Genomic DNA, 24,613 nt, shown 5'->3' on the forward strand with positions numbered 1-24,613 from the left:
GGTGTCAAATAATCGTGAACGATTATTTGACAAAAAAAAAAAAACGTTATCCGCGATGTTACGATAGACAGAATTATTTAGGCTTTCGTTCGTTGGAGCAACGAGTAACTTAGCTTCTCCTCTCTTTCTCGGAATTCTCTCGAATTCTCGTAAAAAAATTGAATAATATCGAAAGAATCGCGATATCCACTCAGTCAGAGCGGTCGTAATAAACGTTACGATAATTTCTTTAACGAGATATTGCTTTGTTCGTTTTTTATCGTTTGTTCGATAACAAAAATTAGATTATTCTTTGCAATCATGGTCATTTACACGCGGAACACATGTAACCCTCTGCACTCTCCACCTTCACTTTCCATTCTAGAAAGTACCAGTTACTGCGACGAAATGTATCGCCCGATGTGTACAAGATGTCGTTGAAGGCCCGTTGTCAGTGAAGCGATTCGAGTGCACAGGATTAGCATAATACGTTCGTGAGACTCGATATCGTGTCTTTTATTTCGAATAATCCAGCAACGCTTATCCCTGAATTCGTTTAATCGCAGTTCTATGTATGATGGAACTATCGTCTCTCTGTTCTTCACACGAAGGATCCTCTGGGTCACGAGCTACCAAGGGAAGAGGAATGCTCCTGCTGAGATTTGTACAAAGGGGAGTGACAGGACTCCCCGGTCGTTGATGTTACGATACATGCGACCAACTCCAAATCATTACGACGTTCCGCAACGGTAACCGTAGTATCGATGGCGATGCGTTTCAAGGACTCCTCGTCGCTTCTCTGGATACGCGACGAAGAATATTCACGTCGCGTGTACTCCGAAGAAACGCTGCTGTGAATGAATCTTGTGAATTCGCGTTATTTGCTCACCCTTTTCTTTTCCTTCCTTTCCTTTCCTCGTCTTTCCCTTCCTCGCCTTCTCTTTCTGTTCTTCGAACGCGAAAACAGCTATTTTCGTCCACATAGAAGAGGGAAGAATTTAATTGCGTTTACTAGATGGGCGGTCGCGCAATATCTATTAGGACGTACATTAATCATAAATCGTCGACGAATCACAGAAGACAGGGAATTGCAATAACCGTGAAACATTACGAGCTTCAGACCGTCCGTTATTAAATTCAACTAAATCCCTTTTCTCGAAACTGCGTATACGCACGTAACAACGCACGTGCATCTTCGTACACACACACGTAAAAGTTATAAAACGTATCTACGTATTATATTGTATGTAAAAGAGTTGAACGAACAAAATAAAAAGAAGAAGAGGAAGAAACAAAACGTAGAGATATTATCGTTGTGTCCGAAACAAAACCACGAAACAAAAGCATTCGAATCGTTAAACCTGAGGTAAATATCATCACGTCGTCACGTATATACGCAATATGTGTACGTATACTTTGTAACAGCCAACATCAACGGATACTCACGTACATCCTATCGCAGTTGCAGCAGACATATTATAAATTATCGAGAAAAACTATGTAGATATAGTTGTTAATGAACCGTTACCGTCGATGTTCCTCCTGCAGAAGGATTAATCCGAGAAATTCGTATACACGCGTATATGGTCTCCTTCTTGTTCTTTATGAACTATATATGCAGGACGATCGTCAGAATGGCAAAAATCGCATAATATATGAGAAATTTTTTAAACATACAAGCGAAGTACACAACGTGTGATATACATACATGGAAGAAATTTCAATGAGAGAGTACGAATGAAAGGGAGAGACAATACGCTATATACAAGACTTAATTTACATGACAGGAAGAAAAAGAGCCTATGGCCTTCTTTCTATACACACTATGCTACTATATGTATATATACGTATATATACAATGTGTACGTGTATATGTATGTATATATACATACATATATTTGTCGGGAAATTTTAGGCGAGGCTGAATCGAATCGCCTTCATCCTCCGTATATTATGATTTGAAAATATATATATACCATCGTACAACGGTCGTAATTTCTTCACAAAGGGATTAATTGTTAAAAGGAAAGGATGAAAATCGATTTCGAACGAAGTACCGAAAACTTAATTGGTCGTCGTTCTTGCCGCTAATTAACCTACCGGCTAATTGTTGGTGCACGAAAAATGACAAATGAATAATAATAATATTCTCGCCTACCTCGTTGATTCGTTGATTATTAGCTTGTGAAAGAACGATGGATGGTGGAAAGTTGATTATTTTAACATCGATCTTGTTGTATACGATCGTTATCATAAAAACGGGCAAGGGAAAAGGTACATTTTTCGAAACGTGAAAGTTGAGCACAAGCCCTTTTTTATTTTTCTTACAACGACGACGTACTTTGCGTACGCTCAGCGTATGAAAGTCAGCCACCATATATCTGTACGTGAAACGTAATAAAGACATGTTTGTGGAAAAGACGATGCGTATGTTATTTGTCAATCTCGATAGACCGAGTCAATTTTTACTTGCCATTTCTTCGCTTGAATATATTTTTCAGAGAGGTTTTCAGAATTTTATTAAAAAAAAAAAAAAAAAGGAAAAAACACTATGGTACTGTGGTAAGTAAAGTCGACAGACTCTACACGCATTGCACGTGCTTTAACCGGAAATTTCTTTACAATCGCAACGCCTAATGTAATGTCGGAAAATCTTTGTCGTAAAATGTCGAGCAACAGAAATAACATTGTCATCTTGATATTGATATAAATTCTTGAGATAGCTCGGTGAAACGTACAGATGTCCAGGCGTCTCAAAATATAGGTATGTATAAGCGAAGAAAACTACAAACGAGCAGACAAGCAGATAGTAGCAGGCATCGATAGAACGAAGAAGAAGGGGTACAGACTACAGACGACAATTCGAGTGTAGTTTTCGGCGAACAGTGCGCGTTTCTGCCATCCTTTCGACAATCTCGCCACCTACTCTACAGTTTCGTACGCTCGCGATTATATTTACCGCGGTATCTTCATTAAAGAGATGTCGAATTATTCTTACTATTACGTGAAAGTTATCGCCGACGGCACCGACAACTCGAGAACCTACAAATTTTTAAAAGGGTAAGCTTTCTGTAGGACGATATTCCGACGACGTATCATCGGCATATTATGTTCGGTTTCTTTCTTTTCATCATTCGTCTGTCCAACATTGCCTGTATGATCGCGGACAGCGTGAAAAGTGCTAGATCGCGTTACTCGAAATTCCTAAAAGGGAATAAGACGTCAGTGTGGAATGCACGTGGCTCGCACTAATTCGCACGACGAATAGACGCATAGATGCTAATTTCTGCAGAAAAGGTGATTTATTCGTAGGAATCCCATCTTGTTTAAACCACCAGAGGACACATGGTCCACATATGGTCGCTACAATCTTTTGTCACGGTTGCTCCGAGGAGGACTGTCTGGTTCAGGTGATATCCATCATCCAGCGAATGCCGTTTTCAAGGTCCGTGCTTGGTCAGTCGCATACTTTTTAATGATTATCGTTAAAACCGCTAACATTCAAGCCCATTGGTGTAATATCTAAACAGACGATAAGAGAAACTAATGGAACGAGGAACTACTACACCCGGTGATTTATCAACTAATTTCTCTTCTATTCTTCTCTTTTATCCGCCTTCTTAATAACATTTTACGGCTGATTTACACGCCTGAAACACATTCCACCGAGCGAATACACTGCCAGTGAAATATATTCACTCGGTAAAAGCGAGGATGAAGTCGAGACGTCGCGTCGGCGGACGATGCTCGAATAATGTCAGTAAGGGGAAATCCTTTTTTTTCTCAAGCACCATTTGGAACGCCGCCAAATTTAGCCTTAACCTAAAACGAACCCCCTCGTATACACGATGCCGACTATAACGTGAAACGAAATTTGTATTTTTAGTCTCGTACTGCCAAGGTTGTTCCCCAGTTTTCCTGTTGCCACATTTCAAACCAGCTTCCAACGTAAAGCCTCCCTATCTTTCATTTAGTGACTGTTTCTCTTTGCAAAATATCGTTTCCACGTTACTTACGATAATGGTTTAATCGATATTTATTTTGCAGATGTCGTATAAAATCGAAACATTAACCGAAATGCTTGGGATTTCGTTATTCAGGTTTTATTACGTCCGGTATATTAATAATTAATCGATCGTCTTTTGTTCCTTGTGCTTGGCTGAATTTTACACGCAATACCAAAGTATTGCACCGATAGAATCGGATAATATCGTTTAGATCTTCGTAATTAAATTTCACAAAAAGCATCTCAGCGAAGATTACAAGACAACGCGTTTATTCTCTTTGGCACGAGAATGTCTTTCAAACTATAGCATCGTGCAAGATGTAGCAACAGATTACGCTTATTGCATTACCTGTGTTATATTGCATCTCTCTGATATTTGACGATCTTCCGCCCAAGACTCAATTTATCAGAATAATCGCTAAATATACATTATTACGGTGCCTATTTCACGGAACAATAGTTCCACGAACGGTATTATCTGGAAAGAACATTTTTTTTTTTAATTTAAACAGACTGGTAAACACTAAAACTTATCATTGTTATATTTGAGTCATTCAAGATAAATAGTGGAATTCCATAATTTTTAACTTTCTACATTTAGATAGATAAACAAGCAAAGAAAAACATAGCGAAACAAAGAAATTTTAGACGGTATAGCGTTTGCACACAACTGTATATGTTTCTATATATGCAATAATTGGGCGTCACGACGCGTTGTGGCGCCGACAGCGCGCCGTCGTTCATCGAGCGGGGAGGATGCTTTCGTTCCAGAGATCTATCTCTTAAGAAAAGTCAGTGTTTCTCGAGTATTTCTGTATCGAAGATGTTTCCACGGTATCGTGGCTGAGTTTCTTAACTAAAGTACCAAAATACCTTAACAAAGGTTTAACAAGATAAATTCAGTGCAACTTCGTGGATTTTGTGGTAAAATTTCGGCATTATCATTCGACCATATTGTAAATGTTGTCGGCAATTAATGGTATAAACGAAACTTAAATATCAGACACGAAGAGTTCTGTTGTGTTTACATCGCTTTTACTCCGAAGGATCGCTGAGGAATTGAATTTCGTTGGATAACCGGAAAATACGATGAATGAAAGCTTTTCTGCGTATCATGGTGATGTTGCACTGTGACACTACCGATGTACCGTGAACGATTTGATTTTCTATTGATATTCGCTCTATCCGCCAATATACTTTATTTAAACGAACGTCTTACTGAAATTACATATCGACATATGATACACGAATCGATTGAGAATTGACAACTACTATAGTAGAAAATAATTTAATTTTCAATAATGGCGGCACAATGATTAAAAGAATATAACACTTATTTCTTATGCCTTGTTTCCAACTATATCTCAATAGTAAAGTTCTTCGTAACCATTAGATATGTTATTCGAAAAATTGGATGATCGTTTTGTTTGGCAATTGAAACGAATGAATCAGAATTGAAAGATCAAAGAATATTGTACATTGTATAGAAGACGTTGAAAATTTCTTTTGATTACTCTTTTGATGGATTCTTTTGAGTTGCGAAGTTGATTAAAAAAACGAGGTACAAAAAAATGCAGAAAAGTAAAAATTACTCAGAATCTTTTGTATTTGAAGTTTCATAATTACTATCAATGTGGATCAATGTCTAGGTACTTCAAGGTAGTGATACGTCAGACTAAATTTGGAGGTCGATGCTCGAAAACTGTATGACGCATCGTCATCGTCAATGCTTGTACTTTCACATGACTTCCTTTCAGGGCATCATATTTTTTTCTTAACATTATACTACGCAAAGATATGATGTCTCATCCATCTTCTTTTCACTCAATCTTTTTACTTTCACTAATATTCAAGTAAAATTAAAAAATAATAAGGTTACATTAAACTCCTCGTTACGAGTAATTATCTTTAATATCGCAAATGAGCATTCATTGTAATTATTTACTTGACGACTATTATGATTGAAAAAATTCAGATATAAAATTGTTCGTATCTATGGCATTTATTGAAAAACTTGCATGTGATATTATTAAAATTCCGGTTATCAATGAGATTTTAAATCGATTATGTTTCAATTTTACCATATGTATTCACTTTCACCTTCACTTCACTGGCCAACGGCCTCTTATAAGGAAAATTGATTTTTCAAGCAACAACGACATAAACTACAAAATTTAAAGCAACATCACGCTCCGTTGCAATAATCCATAGCGTGAGCCACTTTGGAACTGGAAGACAGGTTAGTTACGCCAGAAGTAACTGAAACGTTACGAAACTGTAATAAAAACAAGAGTATATAACAGGTGAATTATATAGATATATTCGCCACAAATTCACGACATATATATGTACGTATACGTAGTTAAATCGTTAGTCATTCATCTTCCACATCTACGTTGTGTGATGTTGTGAACGTTCAACGAAATACTAACAATAAATCCGGAGTTCAGTAATATACGTATATGTGTAAGTTCGAATCGTATAACGTATATCTCACGAAGGTCAATTTAGCAAATCTTTTCTTATCAATCGATCGGAAAACCATCGAGTTACGTTAAAAAGCATGTACGTTTTCAAGTTTTGTTCAATGAGTTAGGTGTCAGTACGGTCGAAACACATAAAAACTGGTGCTCGAAGTAGCAAGTTGTTATCATTCGCTACGTTTCAGGAAGACGCCCTTATCAGTCGACGCTATTTATTCTGATTCTCATCGAATACATCTAAATAATAAAAAGATTTTTTTGTACGACGCGTGACACGTTCCTATTGATTTTACATTTCCGTGCAGTTCCGGCACTCTGACAACGACGGATAATTCGGAATCCTGAATAAAGATCTGTCAAATCTTAACAACAGCAGAATGAATCACTTTTCGTACGGATGGAAACCTGAAGTGGTCGAACCAGAATTTATACAACAAGTAGCGTCGAAAGCGGAAGTGAGTATTAGTATGAAGCTACAATTTTATGGCTGTTAATTATAGGAATAGGTTCGTATTGCATAAAGTCAAAGTAATTATTAAACGTCTGTTCAACATCGATTACGCAATAAAGTTAATTGAAAATTAGATCGCAAGGATGTATCTAAAGTTTAAAAAATCCCGCTCTACATGTTAATTCGCGACATGTCTCATAGATGGTGTATACGTTATTCTATTAAAACGCATGCGCTAGGGTCCAAAAGTATAGAAATATACCGAACAGAGCCGAATGAAGTCGAACACAGACGAGTTATAATGCCTATTTATACTGGTTTGTGTATATGGACGGTTTGACGAATTGCAATTGCAAAATTATGCCAGGGAACGGTATGTCAACATATCGGATTCGTTCTTTTTCGTATGCAATAGCTGATATTTGTTATTAGAAAAAAATTCCACAGAAGAATCGTCTGCGTTATGGCGCCTTTAGCCGTGTTACGTGACGAAACCTAGGTAAGGGTAAGAGGAGAATGATCTCAGTCCGTGTCTCCAGACTTGTCAACGTAACGGTTCTGTGTGCGCACTGTGAAAACCCGTGGAATAACAGCTTTGGAATTTCTGTGTGACTTTCATTTATCGCCTAAAGTTTGAATTATTTGGCTCCATATAACGAACACGTGACATAAGCTAGCTACTAGATACTCTAATCAGGGTGTAATCATTGTGGAAAATGAGTTATTATTACGGCGATGGGAACGGAGCTGCGTTCGACGATGTATTCGTTAAGGCGGCGGTCGAAGTTAAACGATTCCTCCCGTCGCTTTTCAACATCAAAGTGGTACGCGTTTCTCTAAAGCGACGACCAATTTTTTATTGTTAGGTTTTTAATCAGTCAACTTACAATGCTGTTCCACTACGTTGTTATTGTCATCGTTCTTCTTAATTGAAAATACCTTGAGAAACTTGTTTCAAATGATTTTATCTGAACGACAACGCTTTTAATAGATCATGTTTCTTTTAACATGTTGAAATACTCTGTATCTTCTCGCATTTCATTTGGTGGTGGTAGAAGCGATAAACTATTTGCTTGATCTTATATGGAATAATTGTACAAGTAATTATTTTTTTAACTAACACGATTGAAATATTTGTGTCGTTTATATGAAATTCTTAATTCAGTTTAAATCTAAACAAAGCGTAAATTTTATTGCTATTGCGTCTTATTACATTAAAGATGAAACTGTAGAAAGATTGACGAATACCCTTCGATTTCGACGATTTTTGGATATTGTGTAGAAATCGATGTTTCGAGCAACTCTTTCTTATACGTATAAGACTGGATTCGTTTAGTTTTCGAGATATTCGTCAAAGACTGCCGGTAACCAATACCGATATATACGTTGCCACAGACGCACGACTATAGACAGAATTCATTGTAACGGTATCGGCAGTTCAATATCCCGAAAACTAAGCGAGTCTAGTCCAAATATGTATAGGAAAAAGTTGTTCAAAACATCGATTTCTGGAACATATCTAAAAATCATCGAAATCGAAGGGTAGTCAGTCTTTCTACAGTTTCACCGCGCTAAATAATATCCTATACTTATTAACACCAAATGACTACGTTAATCTTATGTTAACAGTTATTTGATAATCTTACTTCAGGGAAATATGAAGTAGATCCTAGCTATATAAAAAAAATTATAATAAATAGAATTTTCTACAACAATCATATACATGGTATTAATTTTCCTCAACATCTTCGTTGTATGTGTGTGTATCACGTTACTAATTCTCGGATGCATTCTGCAACTTAAAATTACATGTAATGCGTTTAATTCATTGCTGTATGTATCTGATGACTAACTTTCCAACTAATTTCGTTCACGTTTTATTGCATGTTTGGACATTTCGTCAGCTATTTATTTCTAATTATTATGATAATTAACCGGTTTCAGGTTTTATATGTGACTCCTTACAAATTCTGCATAAAATATGTTACTGCTTTCCTTACATTTACTTTTTCTAAACATATTCTCTACTTATCATTATATAGGCTTTGCCTAATTACTTTCGTCCATTAATTTAATTAATTCTAGACTCTTAGCAACCTTCTAACAATGATATTCTGTTCGCATATTTAGATGCATATCATGTATTACGTTACATCTGTGTTAATTAAACCATTTATCCGTATTCTTTCGGTACTGTCTTTGAAAATTAAAGGACACATTCCGGTGATGACATAATCTAATTGCTTTAACAACGTCAGTATTTACTTGAACAAATTCACTGCAGAAAAATTGGCGTAATAATAAGATTCACACATGTCATTTCCATTCAGTGTACGCATGATACTTAAGAGCAGTTTAAAACCGGAAGTCGTACTCGAATTAAATAAAGCTACGCGATTGAAGTGTTACGAACATTCCAACATGTATGTGACTTTTTAAGTCTCTAGATTCGTAAACGATTTTTTATCGCCTTTTTTAAAATATTCATTAACGTAATTAAACAAGTTAAAGTTAAAGTTTGATTGGTGGAGAGATAGAGGTTATTTCGATATTATTTCCAGTAAAATTAATCCAAGTACTGTGAAGAACGGAGTAACGAAGTGAGAGTGATCATTTTAAAAGACGATGACGTTCCGTTCCGACAATTCAATGAACGCGTACGCATTCTTTATCTCTCGTGATGTGTTTGCAAGGAACATGATTAAACAAAATCCTCCTATTATGCGTCATGTGTACACGTTATTACTCAACTTCTCATTCATCGCACGTGCACTAAGAAAAATACTCTAGATAGGAAAACGTGTTTTGTTAAGTTTGTTAACACGAGATGCGAAACAACCTTTTCTTCTATGAATAAACAAAAAGTATCCTATAAATACAGCTACAAAGGATTTCACACGGAACTAAGATGCAGATTAAAAAATCTTATTCCATAATTGCGCAAAGAATTAATTCTTGTCCGCTTACACGATACTCTCGGCTACATACTGAATCGATATAGTAAATGATTAAAACGATCAGCATTTTCTTCTACGTAGAAAACCATTTCACTTACAATAAACATTTGATAACGTTTACCTTTCCAAATAAAAGAAGCTATATACCTTTTGTTGATAAAATTCCTAAATTAACAAAGCTCCGGTATATCACTGATATCACCTGGTGCTAAGTGACTAAGATACTAACGTCTATGACTAGAAGTTGCTTTGTGCGCACATTTTAAACCGCACCAACCGTATCTCGATACGTAATCTGAAATAGATGTGGTCAAGCTTTCTTCCGTTTGTAATAATGTATTTGCCATATGTGATAAAATTAATGAGAAGGTTCGCAGCCGCAGTATACTTCCGTCCGCAATCGAGAGTATACATACACTTCAGTTTGTTTATTATAGTAAAAGTATTTAAACGTTCGAACACATATTTTCGTTCTTCTTCATTTTTAATCAGAACAAGATAATTCTAGCGGAATTTTGTGCACACAATTGTAATTTCGGTTACGGTATACGATCATTTTTACTCGTCGATATATGAAAATGGAACGACGAAAGTACACGAACTACAGATACTCAAATTATATAGCGGAAGGTGTAGCTGAGTTGAAACTGTCATCAAAATTAGAACATGCCAGAAATATCAATATCGAGAAAAAAAGCACGATTCCTAATATCGCTCAAGGAAAGCTTCTATCTCATACAAAATTCTCTGAAAAAGAAAACTTAAACTCTCGATCGAAATCAACGAAAGAAAAGAACACTTACAAAGACAAACCTCTAAGGACAACCGCAAATTTTATTGGGAAACCCTACTATAACGTAGGCTATCGTAGGAATTGTTTGTTAGAATTATTGTTACGAGGAAGAAAGATTTCGTATGAAAAATTTTAGAACTGTGTAGAAAGGCATTGTTTTTGTTTCAGTTAGGAGAAAAGGGTTCTGGCTTCAGACCCCGAGCAGCGGTTCAAGATTTTAGCAAACTCAAGCAAGAATGTTTGGCTACGGGGACACTTTTCGAGGATCCCGAATTTCCAGCGGATGATTCATCGTTATATTTCTCGAAAAGGCCAGACAGATATATAGAATGGAAACGACCAATGGTAGATCATCTTTATCTATCTTTATCTCCAACTCGTTTATAATTTACGATGTTACGTATCGTGTATCTATATTTTTTAAGCTGTTTTTTTTTCGTTTGTACCGTAATTACAGAGTTCTAGAAAGTATTACATAGAAAATATTCATGCAATTTGCTTCGATATTTTCTTTCTTCGGCTGCAATTTTTTAGGCTGATAAAGCTTCGATCGAAGACCAAGTAAACGATATCGTATCGTAGAAACGGAAACCTGTAGGAATACTTTGAGCGTCAAAGTATTATTTAAGTTATTCGCTTGTATCTTTATTTCATATCGCGCAATGTACATGGTTTAAAACATTTTCCCATTTCGACGTCACTTGTGCTTATGGAATTCTAATCTCCAAAGAAATCTCCAAATGAAATTGTAAATGTACAGGTCCGATCTAGCGATAAAACGTGGTAAAGCATCGACTACAAGGAGATGATGACGGTCTAATTACGTAGCCTTAACCAGTATAATTGTTAATATTTACATTGGAGTATTTGATTACAGGAAATCGCGGACAACCCTCAACTGTTCGTCGAGGGTTTTTCCAGATTCGACGTTCAGCAAGGCGAATTAGGAGATTGTTGGCTGCTGGCAGCAGTCGCAAATCTCACGATGGACGCCAATTTGTTTTTCCAAGTAGTCCCAGAAGACCAGAGTTTCGAAGAAAACTACGCCGGTATATTTCATTTCAGGTATTCCCACGTCTTATTATCATACTGCGTAAATTGAAAACGTTTATTCGGCTAAATCTGTATACATATATACGTATTAATGTTAAACAGATTCTGGCAGTACGGTAGATGGGTAGACGTGGTGATCGACGACAGATTACCGACCTACCGCGGCGAATTGGTATACCTGCATTCGGCTGAGATCAACGAATTCTGGAGTGCTCTTTTGGAAAAGGCGTACGCGAAGCTTCATGGCTCGTACGAAGCTTTGAAAGGCGGAACCACCTGTGAGGCCATGGAGGATTTTACGGGTGGTGTGACGGAAATGTATCAGATGGACCAAACCCCTCCAAATCTATTTAGTATTTTGCTAAAAGCTTACGAAAGGAACTCGCTAATGGGCTGTTCGATAGAGGTAGACAAACGTTTCTGATCTTCTGTGCTCGTTGAACGAGCGTAATCAAGCCAATTTTATTATTTTAGCCTGATCCAAATATATTGGAAGCCGAGACGCCTCAAGGACTGATCAGGGGCCATGCTTACAGTATTACACGTGTCAAATATGTGGAGATTCAAACGCCAAACCAATTTGGGAAAATACCGCTACTTAGACTTAGAAATCCATGGGGTAACGAGGCAGAATGGAATGGTCCGTGGAGCGATCAGTAAGTTATTCATCAGATTCGAGCTGATTTACCCAGAACATAGGATCTTTTGCTCGATGAAATGTGGCGTGCTAAGTATAAAATGTAGGATCTTTACTACAATTAGTTCATTTACAATGGATTAAACAGATGTTGGTTAAACAGGAAACGATGGTTGTTTAACATGAACTAATCACAATAACGTATTATAATTAAGACAAGTAGATAGTTAATTTGCAACTCTCGTCACCACGGATCCAACGCTCTCTCTCTTCTGACTTCTCGATTTACATTCCCTGACTTCTCGACTAACACTCTCTGGCTTCTCAACTGACACTCTCCGACTTCTCAACTAACACTAACTGTTTGTTCGACCACTCGCAGGGAGACGTAGTCGCTAGGAGAGACGTAAATTCCCGTTATGATTATAACAATCGACACCACGACTTGATCGATCCCCTGATTTCCGTTGAGATAATAGGGGTAATTGAGTTTGTATAACACTGTGATTCACAGAATTATAAATTATATATTTCCAACACTTAGATTACACTGATGAGCATAGATAGATAGATAATCACTTATCGCACGAAGATAAGATAGATATGTACGTTAGAGCAGGGCTCTTATAATTGGATTAGTGGACGTAGCACTATAAGATATTTAGGAGAGGAAATGTATGCTCGACAATACCGAGACCGATTCTCGCGTTATGCTTAGACTGCCCCGATAAGCATTAGCGTTAGACTTAGTAGTTGACTTTTCCAACGATGTAGAAGAAGTGAAGTTGATTGACGATGCTGTGTCGGAGGAAAGCTAGTGATGGGTGTGTCTAGCGCACGGGATCATCGGATTTGTTCATGCCATTTTAGGTCAGCAAGTGAGGGCAGTATACATTGCCTCGAATTGGACAAACGAAGGTTGGTGGACTAGGGAGGGTCTTAACCGCCCTCGATAGAAAGTTGCTAGTGGGAAGCATCGTACGAGAGAAAAACTAACTTTCCCGTGTCAAGCCGTAGTAAACGATAGTCTTTGGAAACTGATTTAGAAAAGACATTTGTTGGGTCTGAAGGACCTTAGCAGGCAAATGACTTGCGTTTATGACGTTTGCTTAAGGCTATTGAGGGTACGCCGTACGGAAGAGCGGACATCTGGTGTCCGTCTGGCCCGCGGTGTGTGACCTGGGCCAGGCAGAGAGTCGCTCGGCGTAACATATATTATGAGATACTCTCGTCACGCTGCTAACTGTTAATTCGTCTTTCTCCCTTAGCATCCCTTTGTGTTTTGTCTTAGCCGCGCCACGCGCGTGTTCCGCAACCGTTCGTGGCCAGGGTCATTGTTGGCACTTAGACTTTCTCCCTATATTATTTATAGTTCACCCGATATCTCTTAGGCCTCTCGACCACGATACTACAAAAATGAATGTTTGTTTAATAGATCACCAGAGTGGAGATTCATTCCCGATCATGAGAAGGAAGAGCTAGGCTTGACCTTCGACATGGATGGTGAATTTTGGATGTCATTCCAGGATTTCACGCGATATTTTACGCAACTAGAAATATGTAACTTGAATCCAGACTCGTTGACCGAAGACGATCTAAATGCTGGTAAAAAGAAATGGGAGATGAGCGTGTTCGAAGGGGAGTGGGTACGCGGTGTTACGGCAGGAGGATGTAGGAACTTTTTAGGTAAATGTGCCTTTTCGTTAGTACTCGTCGTTCTTGTTATTCTAAAGTACTAATAGATGTTATTTTTGATGTGACTCGCAGAAACCTTCTGGCATAATCCGCAATACCGAATTACTCTCGAGTACCCAGATGAAGATGACGATAAATGTACAGTCATTGTTGCGTTGATGCAGAAAAATAGGCGAGCACAGAGAAGAATGGGTGCAGAATGTCTGACAATTGGATTTGCCATATACCATGTATGTACTTATGTAGAACTGATAATGTTAAAAAAGGATCCATATCCTAGTAATTTTTAAATATTCGTACAATCTTGTTACGGTTATGGGAGATAATATATATTGATTATAACGATTGCAAATATACAGTTGGAGTATCCCGAACGGTTACCCAAGCCATTGGACATTAATTTCTTCAAATACAACGCGTCGGTAGCAAGATCGCCAGCATTTATAAATTTACGAGAAGTAACGTGCCGTTTCAAATTACCACCTGGTGCATATTGCATAGTTCCAAGTACGTTTGACCCTAATGAAGAGGGCGAATTTTTGCTGAGAATATTCTCCGAAAATAAGAACAATATGGAGTAAGTAATCTCTTGCTTAAATTAAAAAAGATGTAAGAAGAGAGGGAGAGAGAGAGAGAGAAACTAAAATATTGATATTAAAACTATATTCTTTCAGAGAAAATGATGATGAAGTTGGTGTTGGAGAAATTGATGATAGGGTAAGAGAAATAGTGTTTGATATTTGTTTTTCACAGTACGTGCACAGTCAGCATGATGATTTTGTACAACTCATTAACACGCATTGTAATACAAGTAACGAACTGAAAACCAGTTCATTATTTACACTATGCATTTGCATATTGATAACCTAAATCTAAGCTGTTAAGCTTTTATAATGCTTTTAAAGAATATCGAATATGAGTTACAGTCTAGATCTACCATGTATGTGTTTGGTCCCAACTACCAATGTGTAACCAAATCGATCTAAGAAAATTTACTCGATGATCGTGAATCTTAATTAATAATTCGTAACAATTCGCATGTTGATGTTGCTTGGCTTCTAGGTCATTAATCCCAAAGGTGATAACGTACACGAAGATGGAGATAAGGTAAGTAATGTGCACGCTAATATGTTTTTAATTAAATTCACACACTAACAAGATCCAATTGCAATTTTTACAACAAATACAAATGCAACGTTTAATATAGTATGTCTAATAATAATTAATAAAATCTCTGTGATATTGGACTTTATGAATTATCTTTATTTGTATCATTAAACTTTTATATTTCTATCTTTTCAAGGTTCGAGAAGAACCAGATCCAGACCGTAATGCAGACAAAGTTCGAGAATTTTTCAAAAAGCTCGCTGGTGACGATATGGAGGTGGATTGGATGGAGCTAAAGGAAATTTTAGATTTTGCAATGCGAAAAGGTATAGTTATTTGTACTTAATTTGTTTATATTAACCGCATATCAAAATAATTCAGTTACAGTAATACCAAAGACCACGTTATAAGTAAAATTGAGAAAAATGTTTCGCATTTATCTTAATTTCGCTATACAGGTATTTAAATATAATTGAAATGTGTACATCTTATATAATTGCGGTTAATATCTGTTTATTATATGTACATGAACAGTATTGTATTTACTATATCACGCTACTCATGATATAGTATTACACATATTGTATATATTTTTTAGAGAAAATTCTGTTAGAAATAAGTTATTGATTTTATTTCATTGTTACGGCTGTCTGCTTATTATTCAAGAAGAAAGCTTTTATACCTTTACTTTCTCACAATAAGCTTCCGAAATAATGCTTTTTTACGTAATACCGTTTGCTGTTATTGACCATAGTAGAATTTATGTAATTACGCTTTTTTGTTGTCAATCATTCATTCGTTTAGAATACTTTATGGAAAGACGCGCAAATGGCACAATGCATTCTGATTTCGTAGCACTTCGATTAATTTGTTATTCACGTGAATCAATTATATACTGTGTGAACGCTAATGCAACTCAAATTTCATTCGTGTAATTATGCATGTTTTGTTTCTTGCTGTATAATTACTTCATACGTACTATAATACATAAATACATTTGGGTCCACATGGGAGATAGAAATACCTCGAGTCCATATTATACTGTAATTAATTCATGTTCTGGTTAAAATTGTTTCTTAACGTAACATCATACGACTAATAAACTGTTCGATCAGAACTTTTTAATTGACTTCCAAATTAACATTTGTTACGATTAAAAATGTCAAGACAATTTTAAAGTGATAGGAACCTGGCAACATTTCTAGACAAAGCTAAGAATCAAATGTGCTGATAATACATACGAATTAATGAAAATATCTGTAATAGTATTGAAAATTTGTTATTTTTAACATGTATATTGATCGATCTGACCCGAATGTACATATGTAAAATTTAATGTTAACATGTAGCTGTATGTTACGGGTAGAACTACCACAGTCGGCGCGTCGTAGTGAGGCACATGCCCCTGAAACTGTACAAGGAAATGGTTCGTTTATCGACACTCTCATCTCACTGCTGTGCGGCATTGTTTGTAATAATGAACAGTACAGTAAGACTGTAGGTAAGGCATCGTCTAGTCTAGTACTTACATAGTACATACTTCACACTACAGGTCATACGTATGTAACATAGGAGACAGATATTTTGAAACATTAGGTCCTTTCGGAAGAAAAATGAGTTATTAGAACGCAATCGTAATTCTTCCTTTTAATTTTTTTAACATCTCAATCCTCGATAATAGTACCGCAAATTTTATATTAAGAAGGCATCGTTCATTTTATCCGATTGTTAAATGTAATACGTAATTTATAACTAATTGTTTGAAACAAATAACAAACGTACATGTATAATTGTAGAAGCGAGGCAAAAAAGCTTAAAGACCGAATAATCAAAAAAGTTTGTGCATGTGCCTTTGTCATAAACAACATATACATATAAACCATTAACGATGTTGCTTGAAAATAATTCATCGGACTTCGAATGCGAAATGTCGATAAAAATCTGTAGCTCTACCATATAATCCCATTATAATTATAACCTATTGTTATCTATCTATATTTTTTACATCTGTGATGTTGCCATCTTCAATTATATACCTAACGATAATCCTTTAATATCTTTTACTTTGTAAGATTTCAGAAGTTTATGTAGTTGACCAAAATGTACAATATAAAACAATACATTTAAGTTTAATCGATTATAACGTTCAATATTATAAACATAAATGATTTCTATATTTCAGAAACGAATGATAAAGGATTCAGTAAGGATGTATGCCGTAGTATGGTGGCCATGTTAGATGTAGATCACTCTGGAAAACTCGGATTTGAAGAATTTCGAACATTATGGAACGACATAAGGAAATGGAGGGTACGCCAATTTATTGCTATCAATTGTTCACAATTTGAAACAAAAATTAGATAAATAGATTAGTGTATGGGAAAGATTATTTTTTTGGTGGATCATCCACTTTCCATTTATTAAAGAAACAGCTGTAATTAAATGAGAACAAAAAGCTTAACAAAACAACATTTGCTTTTCAGGCTGTGTTCAAATTATACGACAAAGACGAATCGGGATATTTGAGTGCGTTTGAATTGAGGCAAGCATTAAATAGCGCAGGCTATCGACTCAATAATCACATTTTAAATATCTTGGTACATCGTTACGGAACGAAGGATGGTATGATCACCTTCGATGATTACATCATGTGTGCAGTTCGACTCAAGACAATGATAGGTAAACGAGTATCGATAAATATAATAGGACATCTATATCATAATATAGAAATTAACGAATATTTCCATTTCTCAGATATTTTCAGAGAACGAGATCCAGACTTAACTAATACGGCGACATTCACAATGGAAGAATGGATAGAGAAAACGTTATACTCGTAATCTAATACGTGTATCAAAGTCATTGATAAAGATAAGGGAATATAAATACGTTCGTATCTTTTGTCATGCTATGTATGTATTAGGAAATACTTGACGATTCCATCACGTTTTTCATCTTGAGAAATTGCTTTTTCTATACTGCTGTTTTCCAGTTTGCTAATTGTACATTGATTAAACATAAAGTAAAAACGCAAGATATTTATTGAAAGAATATTTGTTTAGATATATGTTATTAGTAATGTTTCATAAATCTAAATGTATGACATTTTATAAAGTTTATATTAGTATCACAATTCCTTTCGAAAAGTGCATAGAAAGGAAGAAAAACATACATACAATTTTACTATATTATATAATAAATAATTTATTCTTTGTATTTTTGTCGAAACTATTATACATGTAAAGAGAATGTGCCTTAGTTAATGTATCGTTGTACCTATAAAATCTAATTATCTTAAAATGATAATAATTTATTATATCGGAAACTAGTCTATATTTTATACATGCTTTATCATCTCCTTCTCGTTCAATTATCGAGTGTACGAAAATTATAAGATTCAAAACTCTGTTTATATACTCCACATTGAATAAAGTTTAAGAACTCTCTATTTAGTGTAAGATATATCTTTTTATTTTCTTTCTTTCACAATTATTGTAAAAAATTTCTTTGCCATGTATTTTTATGATATATAAAAAAATATTTTTACAAAGGATATTGTAAACAACAAAAAGTTTAATAAGATAAATTAAACTTACGTATTGTTGAATTCAACCGTTTGTCTATCTTGTTCCCGTTTATCTATTATACGATCAAGTAAGTCAGACCTGAAATAATTTACAACTTTCCCGATGCATAATGAATTTATACTCATAAAGCAAATTGTTTTCATCGCTATAACGATTCATGCTTTTATCTAGAAATATACCTAGAAAGTGAAAAAAACTGTTTCACCACTTTGTAAAAGATGTATCCGGGAATAAATATTTTAGTTGTCCCCTTAAAACACACCACATATATTCGCAAATTTAAATATAATTCAATTTAATCTAATTAGTGTCAACGATTATTATATAATAGAAAAATAAAACTTTTTTTCACAATCACTACACGATCATCTAAACTTTTTCACTACGAATCAAACGAATAGTCTAATGTTTTATTATCGTAAATACACAACAAAATATAATTATTTCGGAAGGCTCACAAGTCACTTTTACACTGATTATACTGACTTCGAATATTATTTTCACTATCATGAAGGTAGATATAAATCTAATCTCTGTCTGATTACGACTGAGCAGCATAATTTTTAAACCATTTCTTCTTGGCGGCTTACTGACAGTTTGAATAACATATATAAATGAATATAGCTGTGTGTACGTATGACATTGTATATATTTAAGTACTATCAGGCATTACGTATATGTATGTATTATACAGAGAAATTAGCTTTAGTATTATACTAGAAATTAGAAAATAATAATTAAAGTTATAACTGTATTTCTTTGTAGTATAAATTTTAGTATAATTATTTTAGTACAATTATTTTATATTTACCTACTAACGACTATATATGTATTACAATAAATTTTAATTTTGTTATCTATACTGAAGTTTTTAAATTTTAAAGAATTTATCAAATAGAGAACGTTTAGATAAAGCAGAAATGTCATTCTTTATAATTAAAATTTATCTTTTATCGCAAAAATAAAATGTAAGAGATCCATACAATTTTTTATTTCTGTCCTGTTTATAGTGATTAACATCAGAAAGGAAATCTCTCTTAATGTCATATGTGCATGTGCATACATATATATTCGTGTATTCAAAACACTGAAGCAATTTTTTATATTGGTGTTAGCGGATGTTAGTAAGATATCAATTTTCGTCTGCCATAAAATAACCTCATTCGCTTTTAAAAAGTAAGAAAGTAAATAATTTTAAAAAGTTCATAACATAATTCTATAAAATAATATTAGTGTACTAATTTTCATTTTCAATCTATTTCACATAATTTATTTAATTTTTATGCATTTTGTATTACTTATTATGAATGTAAACATGTCATATATCAAATATATATTTAAATAAATATAAAGAAATCATATCATCTATAAAAAAAAAAGATTCTTTTTACACGGTATAAGTAAATGTTATTTTCTTATAACATATTTATTAATTATAAACATATTTTATATATATAATTTATTTCTATATATAAAACTGAATAATTTCTGATAGTATATAAATTTGCAAACACAAATTATAATATTTTATTGAATACTTTTATTGCTTAGATTAGAAGAATATTCATTCTCTTCTTTATAACATTTTCATGTTAATATTCCAATATTGTTAACATAACTTGTAATATAGAGAAAGATCAAAATATGATAATTAATATATACGTTGTTATAATAATCATTACTGTCTTATATGCACAACAATCATAAGTAGCTTTTTCAAATGACATTTTGTACAAATACATAATAAAATATATATTTTAGATAACAGGTTTGAACAATGTCAGAAGTTCAAGAAACAGTACCAGAAGCAACAGAAGCAACTGTAGAACAAGATGCTGTATCTGAGGAAGATAAACAATATTTGACTGATTATATAAAAGAAACAGAACAACGACTAAATGCAAAAGAAGAACTTCGAGCAGCTAATTTAAATCCTAATAGACCACCAGAAACATATTTCAGCAAATTAGATTCAACGCTGAAAAGAAATACTACGTTTGTTAAGAAATTAAAAAATTTTAGTAGTATACAATTAGATACAGTTCTAAAAGATATGACACATTTAAATTTGACAAAATATGTAAGTGAAGTTGCTACTGCTTTAGTGGATGCTAAATTAAAAATGACAGATGTTGCACCTGCTATTAAGGTATGCAGCTTCTTGCATCAAACATACGCAGAATTTTCAACCCATTTTTTTGAGAATTGGCAAAGAATTTTATCTCTAAAGGTTGTAGACAAAATTGCAAATCCAAGCAAACTTAGAGTCGATCTTCGATTTTATGCTGAACTGGTTAATGCAGGGATTTTCACCCATAAGCAAGGATTACCTCTGCTTGGTTCTGCATTAACGGTTTTAATTAATATGGATAAAGAAGAACATAACAATGCAAGCATCATATTAAGCTTCTGCAAACATTGTGGTGAAGATTATGCAGGTCTTGTATCTAAAAGAGTAAGAGAAATATCTGAAAAGTTGAGTATAACTATACCCAAAAGCAAATTACTTTCTCCTGATAAACAACAAAATGTGAGATTACTGTTACGAGATTACTACAATTCATTATGTAAACATTTATTAAAAGAACATAAGGATCTTCAAGCTTTTGAGAAACAAAATCGAAAGATTTTGCAGACCAGAGGCGAGCTAAGCTCTGAAAGAAAAGAAAAACTTGAGAGTCTTCAAGTATCCTATGATCGTTTACTTAATAATGTGCAAAGCTTTTCTGATACTTTAGATGAACCTATGCCAGAACTTCCTGTAAATAGTGAGATGAAAGCAGAAGCAGAAGAATCGTTGAAAATGATTAGCGAAGGAGAAGAAAATAGTATTTTAGAGGATATGTGGGGAGATGAAGAAACCAGACGATTTTATGAAGTTTTGCCAGACTTAACAGTATTCCTTCCAGGATCATATTTGAAAGAAGTACCTAAACAAGATGCTCCAATAAGCGAAGAAGCTTTAGATGAGGAAATAACATTTGATGAACTAGAAGAAACTGAAAAAGTAGACGAACCTGAGGCAGAAGTGGAGGAACCACAAGTTTCGAATATAAGTAATAAAATACTTCTAGATGCATTTATAACGCATTTACCAAATTGCGTAAATCGTGAATTAATTGACAATGCGGCAGTACACTTCTTAATGAATCTCAACACGAAACATAACAAGAAAAAGCTAGTGAAAGCATTGTTTGGTGTTTCTAGAATTCGTTTAGATCTACTGCCATTTTATTCACGATTGGCAGCTATTCTTTATCCTGTTATGCCTGATGTTGGCAATGATTTATGTTCAATGTTAAAACATGACTTTAAATATCATGTACGAAAAAAGGATCAAATTAATATAGAATCAAAAGTAAAAGTTGTTAGATACATTGGTGAACTTGTTAAATTTAAACTTTATTCAAAGATAGAAGCATTATATTGCTTGAAAGTTTTGTTACATGACTTTACACATCATCATATTGAAATGGCTTGTAATTTGTTGGAAACATGTGGAAGATACCTATTTTGTTCACCAGACTCACATCAAAGGACAAAAGTATATTTGGAACAAATGATGCGTAAGAAGGCAGTCACTGCATTAGATTCACGTTATGTAACAATAATTGAAAATGCGTATTATTATGTAAATCCACCAGAATCTACTGGGGGTGTATCAAAGAAAGACAGACCACCTATTCATGAATTTATAAGGAAATTATTATACCAAGATCTCTCAAAAACAAATACAGATAAAGTACTCAAATGGATGCGTAAACTAGATTGGGAAGATGAAAGTGTATCATCCTACGCTATTAAATGCCTCACTGCTGCATACAATGTTAAATATTTGAACATTCGATGTGTAGGAAGTTTATTAGCTGGACTTGTTGCACATTACGAAACTATAGGTCCTCACGTAGTAGATGGTGTGTTGGAAGATATAAGACTATGCATGGAAATTAATTTACCAAAATTTAATCAACGGCGTATTGCTATGGTTAAATATCTCGGAGAATTGTATAACTATCGCATGGTAGAAAGTGGAGATATTTTCCGAACGTTGTATCTTCTGATTACATTTGGAGTCAGTATGGATCACTCCATACCAAGTATTTTAGATCCACCTGATCACCTTTTTAGAATTCGATTAGTCTGTACATTATTGGAAACTTGTGGACAGTACTTTAGTGGTGGTTCTAGCAAGAAAAAACTAGATTACTTTTTAATATTTTTCCAAAATTATTATTGGTTCAAATATACAGATCCTATTTGGACTCCAGAAAATCCATTTCCAGTGGGTATAGATTATATGTATCGTGATACATTAACAATGTTGAGACCAAAAATGCAATTGTTTCAAAGTTATAAAGAAGCACAATGTGCTGTGGAAGAATTGCGAAATACATTATATCCCACACTTGGAAATCCTATTGCAGAGGATGGTATTGAACGTACTGATGGAGAACCTGATATGGGTGTAATTGCTGAAGGAGATGAAGATATAGCTGTAACATCTGGAAATGGTAGTGGAGATGCAAAAGGTGTGGCTGATTTGCATTTTGAAGAATCTGAAGATTGTTCTGAAGCACAATCAGAAGAAGATTGGACTGCTGATGCAGAAAGAGATTACACTATGGGTACACAAGAAAATACCCAAGGAGATCAAAGTCTTTCAGAAGGTGGTACTGATGGTGTTATTATGGATGTTACAGAATTAAATGCAGCATTACCAGCTGGCCCTAGAAGAGTAAGTTGTCCTGAAGATGATGACTTTTTGTCTGCTCTTGATAAAATGGTTTCAGATAATATACAAGATAGAATGCGAGATTCAGTGAAACCACAACAAGTGGATATTTCAGTTCCTTTGCATGTAAAAAGTACTAAAAAAACATACGAACAACTGCAAGAAAGACCTTCTGATAATAGTACAGTCGATTTCGTACTTATGTTAAGGAAAGGTAACAAGCAACAATACAAGAATTTAGCAGTTCCTGTGTCATCAGAATTAGCAATGAATCTTCGAAATAGAGAACAGGAACAGAAAGAAGAGAAAGAACGAGTTAAAAGATTGACACTGAATATTACAGAAAGACAAGAAGAAGAAGATTATCAAGAAACAATTAACCAGAGTACCAGGCCAGTGACAGTAAATTTAAATAGAGAGCGACGACAAAAATATAATCATCCTAAAGGTGCACCAGATGCAGATCTTATATTTGGCCCCAAAAAGATACGGTAATCTTAATGTTGTTGGAAATCAGTACTTGTCATGTTAGAGGAAAACAAGAAATCTACAATACGAACTATTTGATGTTCATGTTTTTGTGTAGATTTTACAATAAATTCGTGATACTTTATTTTTTTTTTGAAATACATATCTATATGTTGTTTATATGAATTCTCAATCATATAGATTTCAGTGTAAAAACATATTTTATATTAAAAATGCAGAAATGTGTCATATATGTCAATATGTATTTGCATATATTCATATGGAAAAAAAGCTCTGTTGTATTCGAATAACGTGTCTTCTCTGTTACTTCCACATTATAAATATACAAAATTATCAATAAAAAATCAATTTGGCTAATACTCAACATCAGGATTGTTAATCGTAAAAATTTTAATTGCAAAATTTACATATTGACATAATATAATAAGTCATATTAATAAATTATACTTCAATATTTTTAATAATTTAATTAAACTTTTATTAACAATAAAAAAGATACAATACGTTTAGAACTAATCACGATATTGTGTTATTCGTCAAAATGGATAAACTTTTATAAATATTAGTATACCTTTCGGATATTTTGAAAAAATGTTATTATATTAAGCTTCATTTTTATTGTATAAATAAATGTAAAAAACCAA

At 34.2% G+C, this 24,613-nt stretch overlaps 3 protein-coding genes across 21 annotated transcripts in view; all 3 read left to right on the top strand.

Annotated features, from left to right (window-relative positions):
* The window catches only part of LOC100744065 (leukocyte tyrosine kinase receptor), a 24,866-nt gene extending 22,730 nt beyond the window's left edge, over positions 1 to 2,136 (top strand). For 3 of the 5 annotated variants that reach the window (XM_012386416.3, XM_033321060.1, XM_033321062.1), the window contains one exon: positions 591 to 2,136. In XM_012386416.3, coding sequence (XP_012241839.1) covers positions 591 to 638 — 48 coding nt within the window. In that variant the 3' untranslated portion in view covers positions 639 to 2,136. Of the gene's footprint in view, positions 1 to 545 lie in introns of all 5 variants that reach the window. The other 2 variants (XM_033321061.1, XM_012386418.3) reach the window with 2 other exon arrangements.
* A 743-nt stretch (positions 2,137 to 2,879) lies between these two features.
* On the top strand, positions 2,880 to 18,621 carry LOC100747565 (calpain-A). 14 transcript variants are annotated; one of them, XM_024368084.2, is made up of 17 exons: positions 4,770 to 4,964; positions 6,136 to 6,224; positions 6,774 to 6,923; positions 10,838 to 11,014; positions 11,547 to 11,734; positions 11,825 to 12,128; positions 12,197 to 12,378; positions 13,795 to 14,045; positions 14,127 to 14,284; positions 14,414 to 14,631; positions 14,729 to 14,771; positions 15,117 to 15,161; positions 15,358 to 15,487; positions 16,528 to 16,662; positions 17,344 to 17,471; positions 17,645 to 17,840; positions 17,916 to 18,619. In XM_024368084.2, exons 3-17 carry the CDS (start codon positions 6,846 to 6,848, stop codon positions 17,999 to 18,001), a joined length of 2,319 nt encoding a protein of 772 aa, XP_024223852.1. In that variant the 5' UTR covers positions 4,770 to 4,964; positions 6,136 to 6,224; positions 6,774 to 6,845; the 3' UTR covers positions 18,002 to 18,619. The 14 variants fall into 14 exon arrangements, with proteins under 14 accessions (XP_012241846.1, XP_024223852.1, XP_012241854.1 ...); XM_012386431.3 differs by having other exon boundaries at positions 4,770 to 4,941; XM_012386423.3 differs by lacking the exons at positions 4,770 to 4,964; positions 6,136 to 6,224; positions 6,774 to 6,923 and adding exons at positions 2,880 to 3,039; positions 3,292 to 3,424 and having other exon boundaries at positions 17,916 to 18,621.
* A 1,076-nt stretch (positions 18,622 to 19,697) lies between these two features.
* On the top strand, positions 19,698 to 24,030 carry LOC100748969 (regulator of nonsense transcripts 2). 2 transcript variants are annotated; one of them, XM_012386500.3, is made up of 2 exons: positions 19,698 to 19,716; positions 20,510 to 24,030. In XM_012386500.3, exon 2 carries the CDS (start codon positions 20,526 to 20,528, stop codon positions 23,973 to 23,975), a length of 3,450 nt encoding a protein of 1,149 aa, XP_012241923.1. In that variant the 5' UTR covers positions 19,698 to 19,716; positions 20,510 to 20,525; the 3' UTR covers positions 23,976 to 24,030. The 2 variants fall into 2 exon arrangements, with proteins under 2 accessions (XP_012241923.1, XP_003490056.1); XM_003490008.4 differs by lacking the exon at positions 19,698 to 19,716 and adding an exon at positions 19,781 to 19,924.
* Positions 24,031 to 24,613: the final 583 nt, after the last annotated feature.

Source organism: Bombus impatiens, unplaced genomic scaffold, assembly GCF_000188095.3.
Source record: "Bombus impatiens unplaced genomic scaffold, BIMP_2.2 scf_0389, whole genome shotgun sequence".
In the NCBI taxonomy this organism is placed as follows: Eukaryota; Metazoa; Arthropoda; class Insecta; order Hymenoptera; family Apidae; genus Bombus; species Bombus impatiens.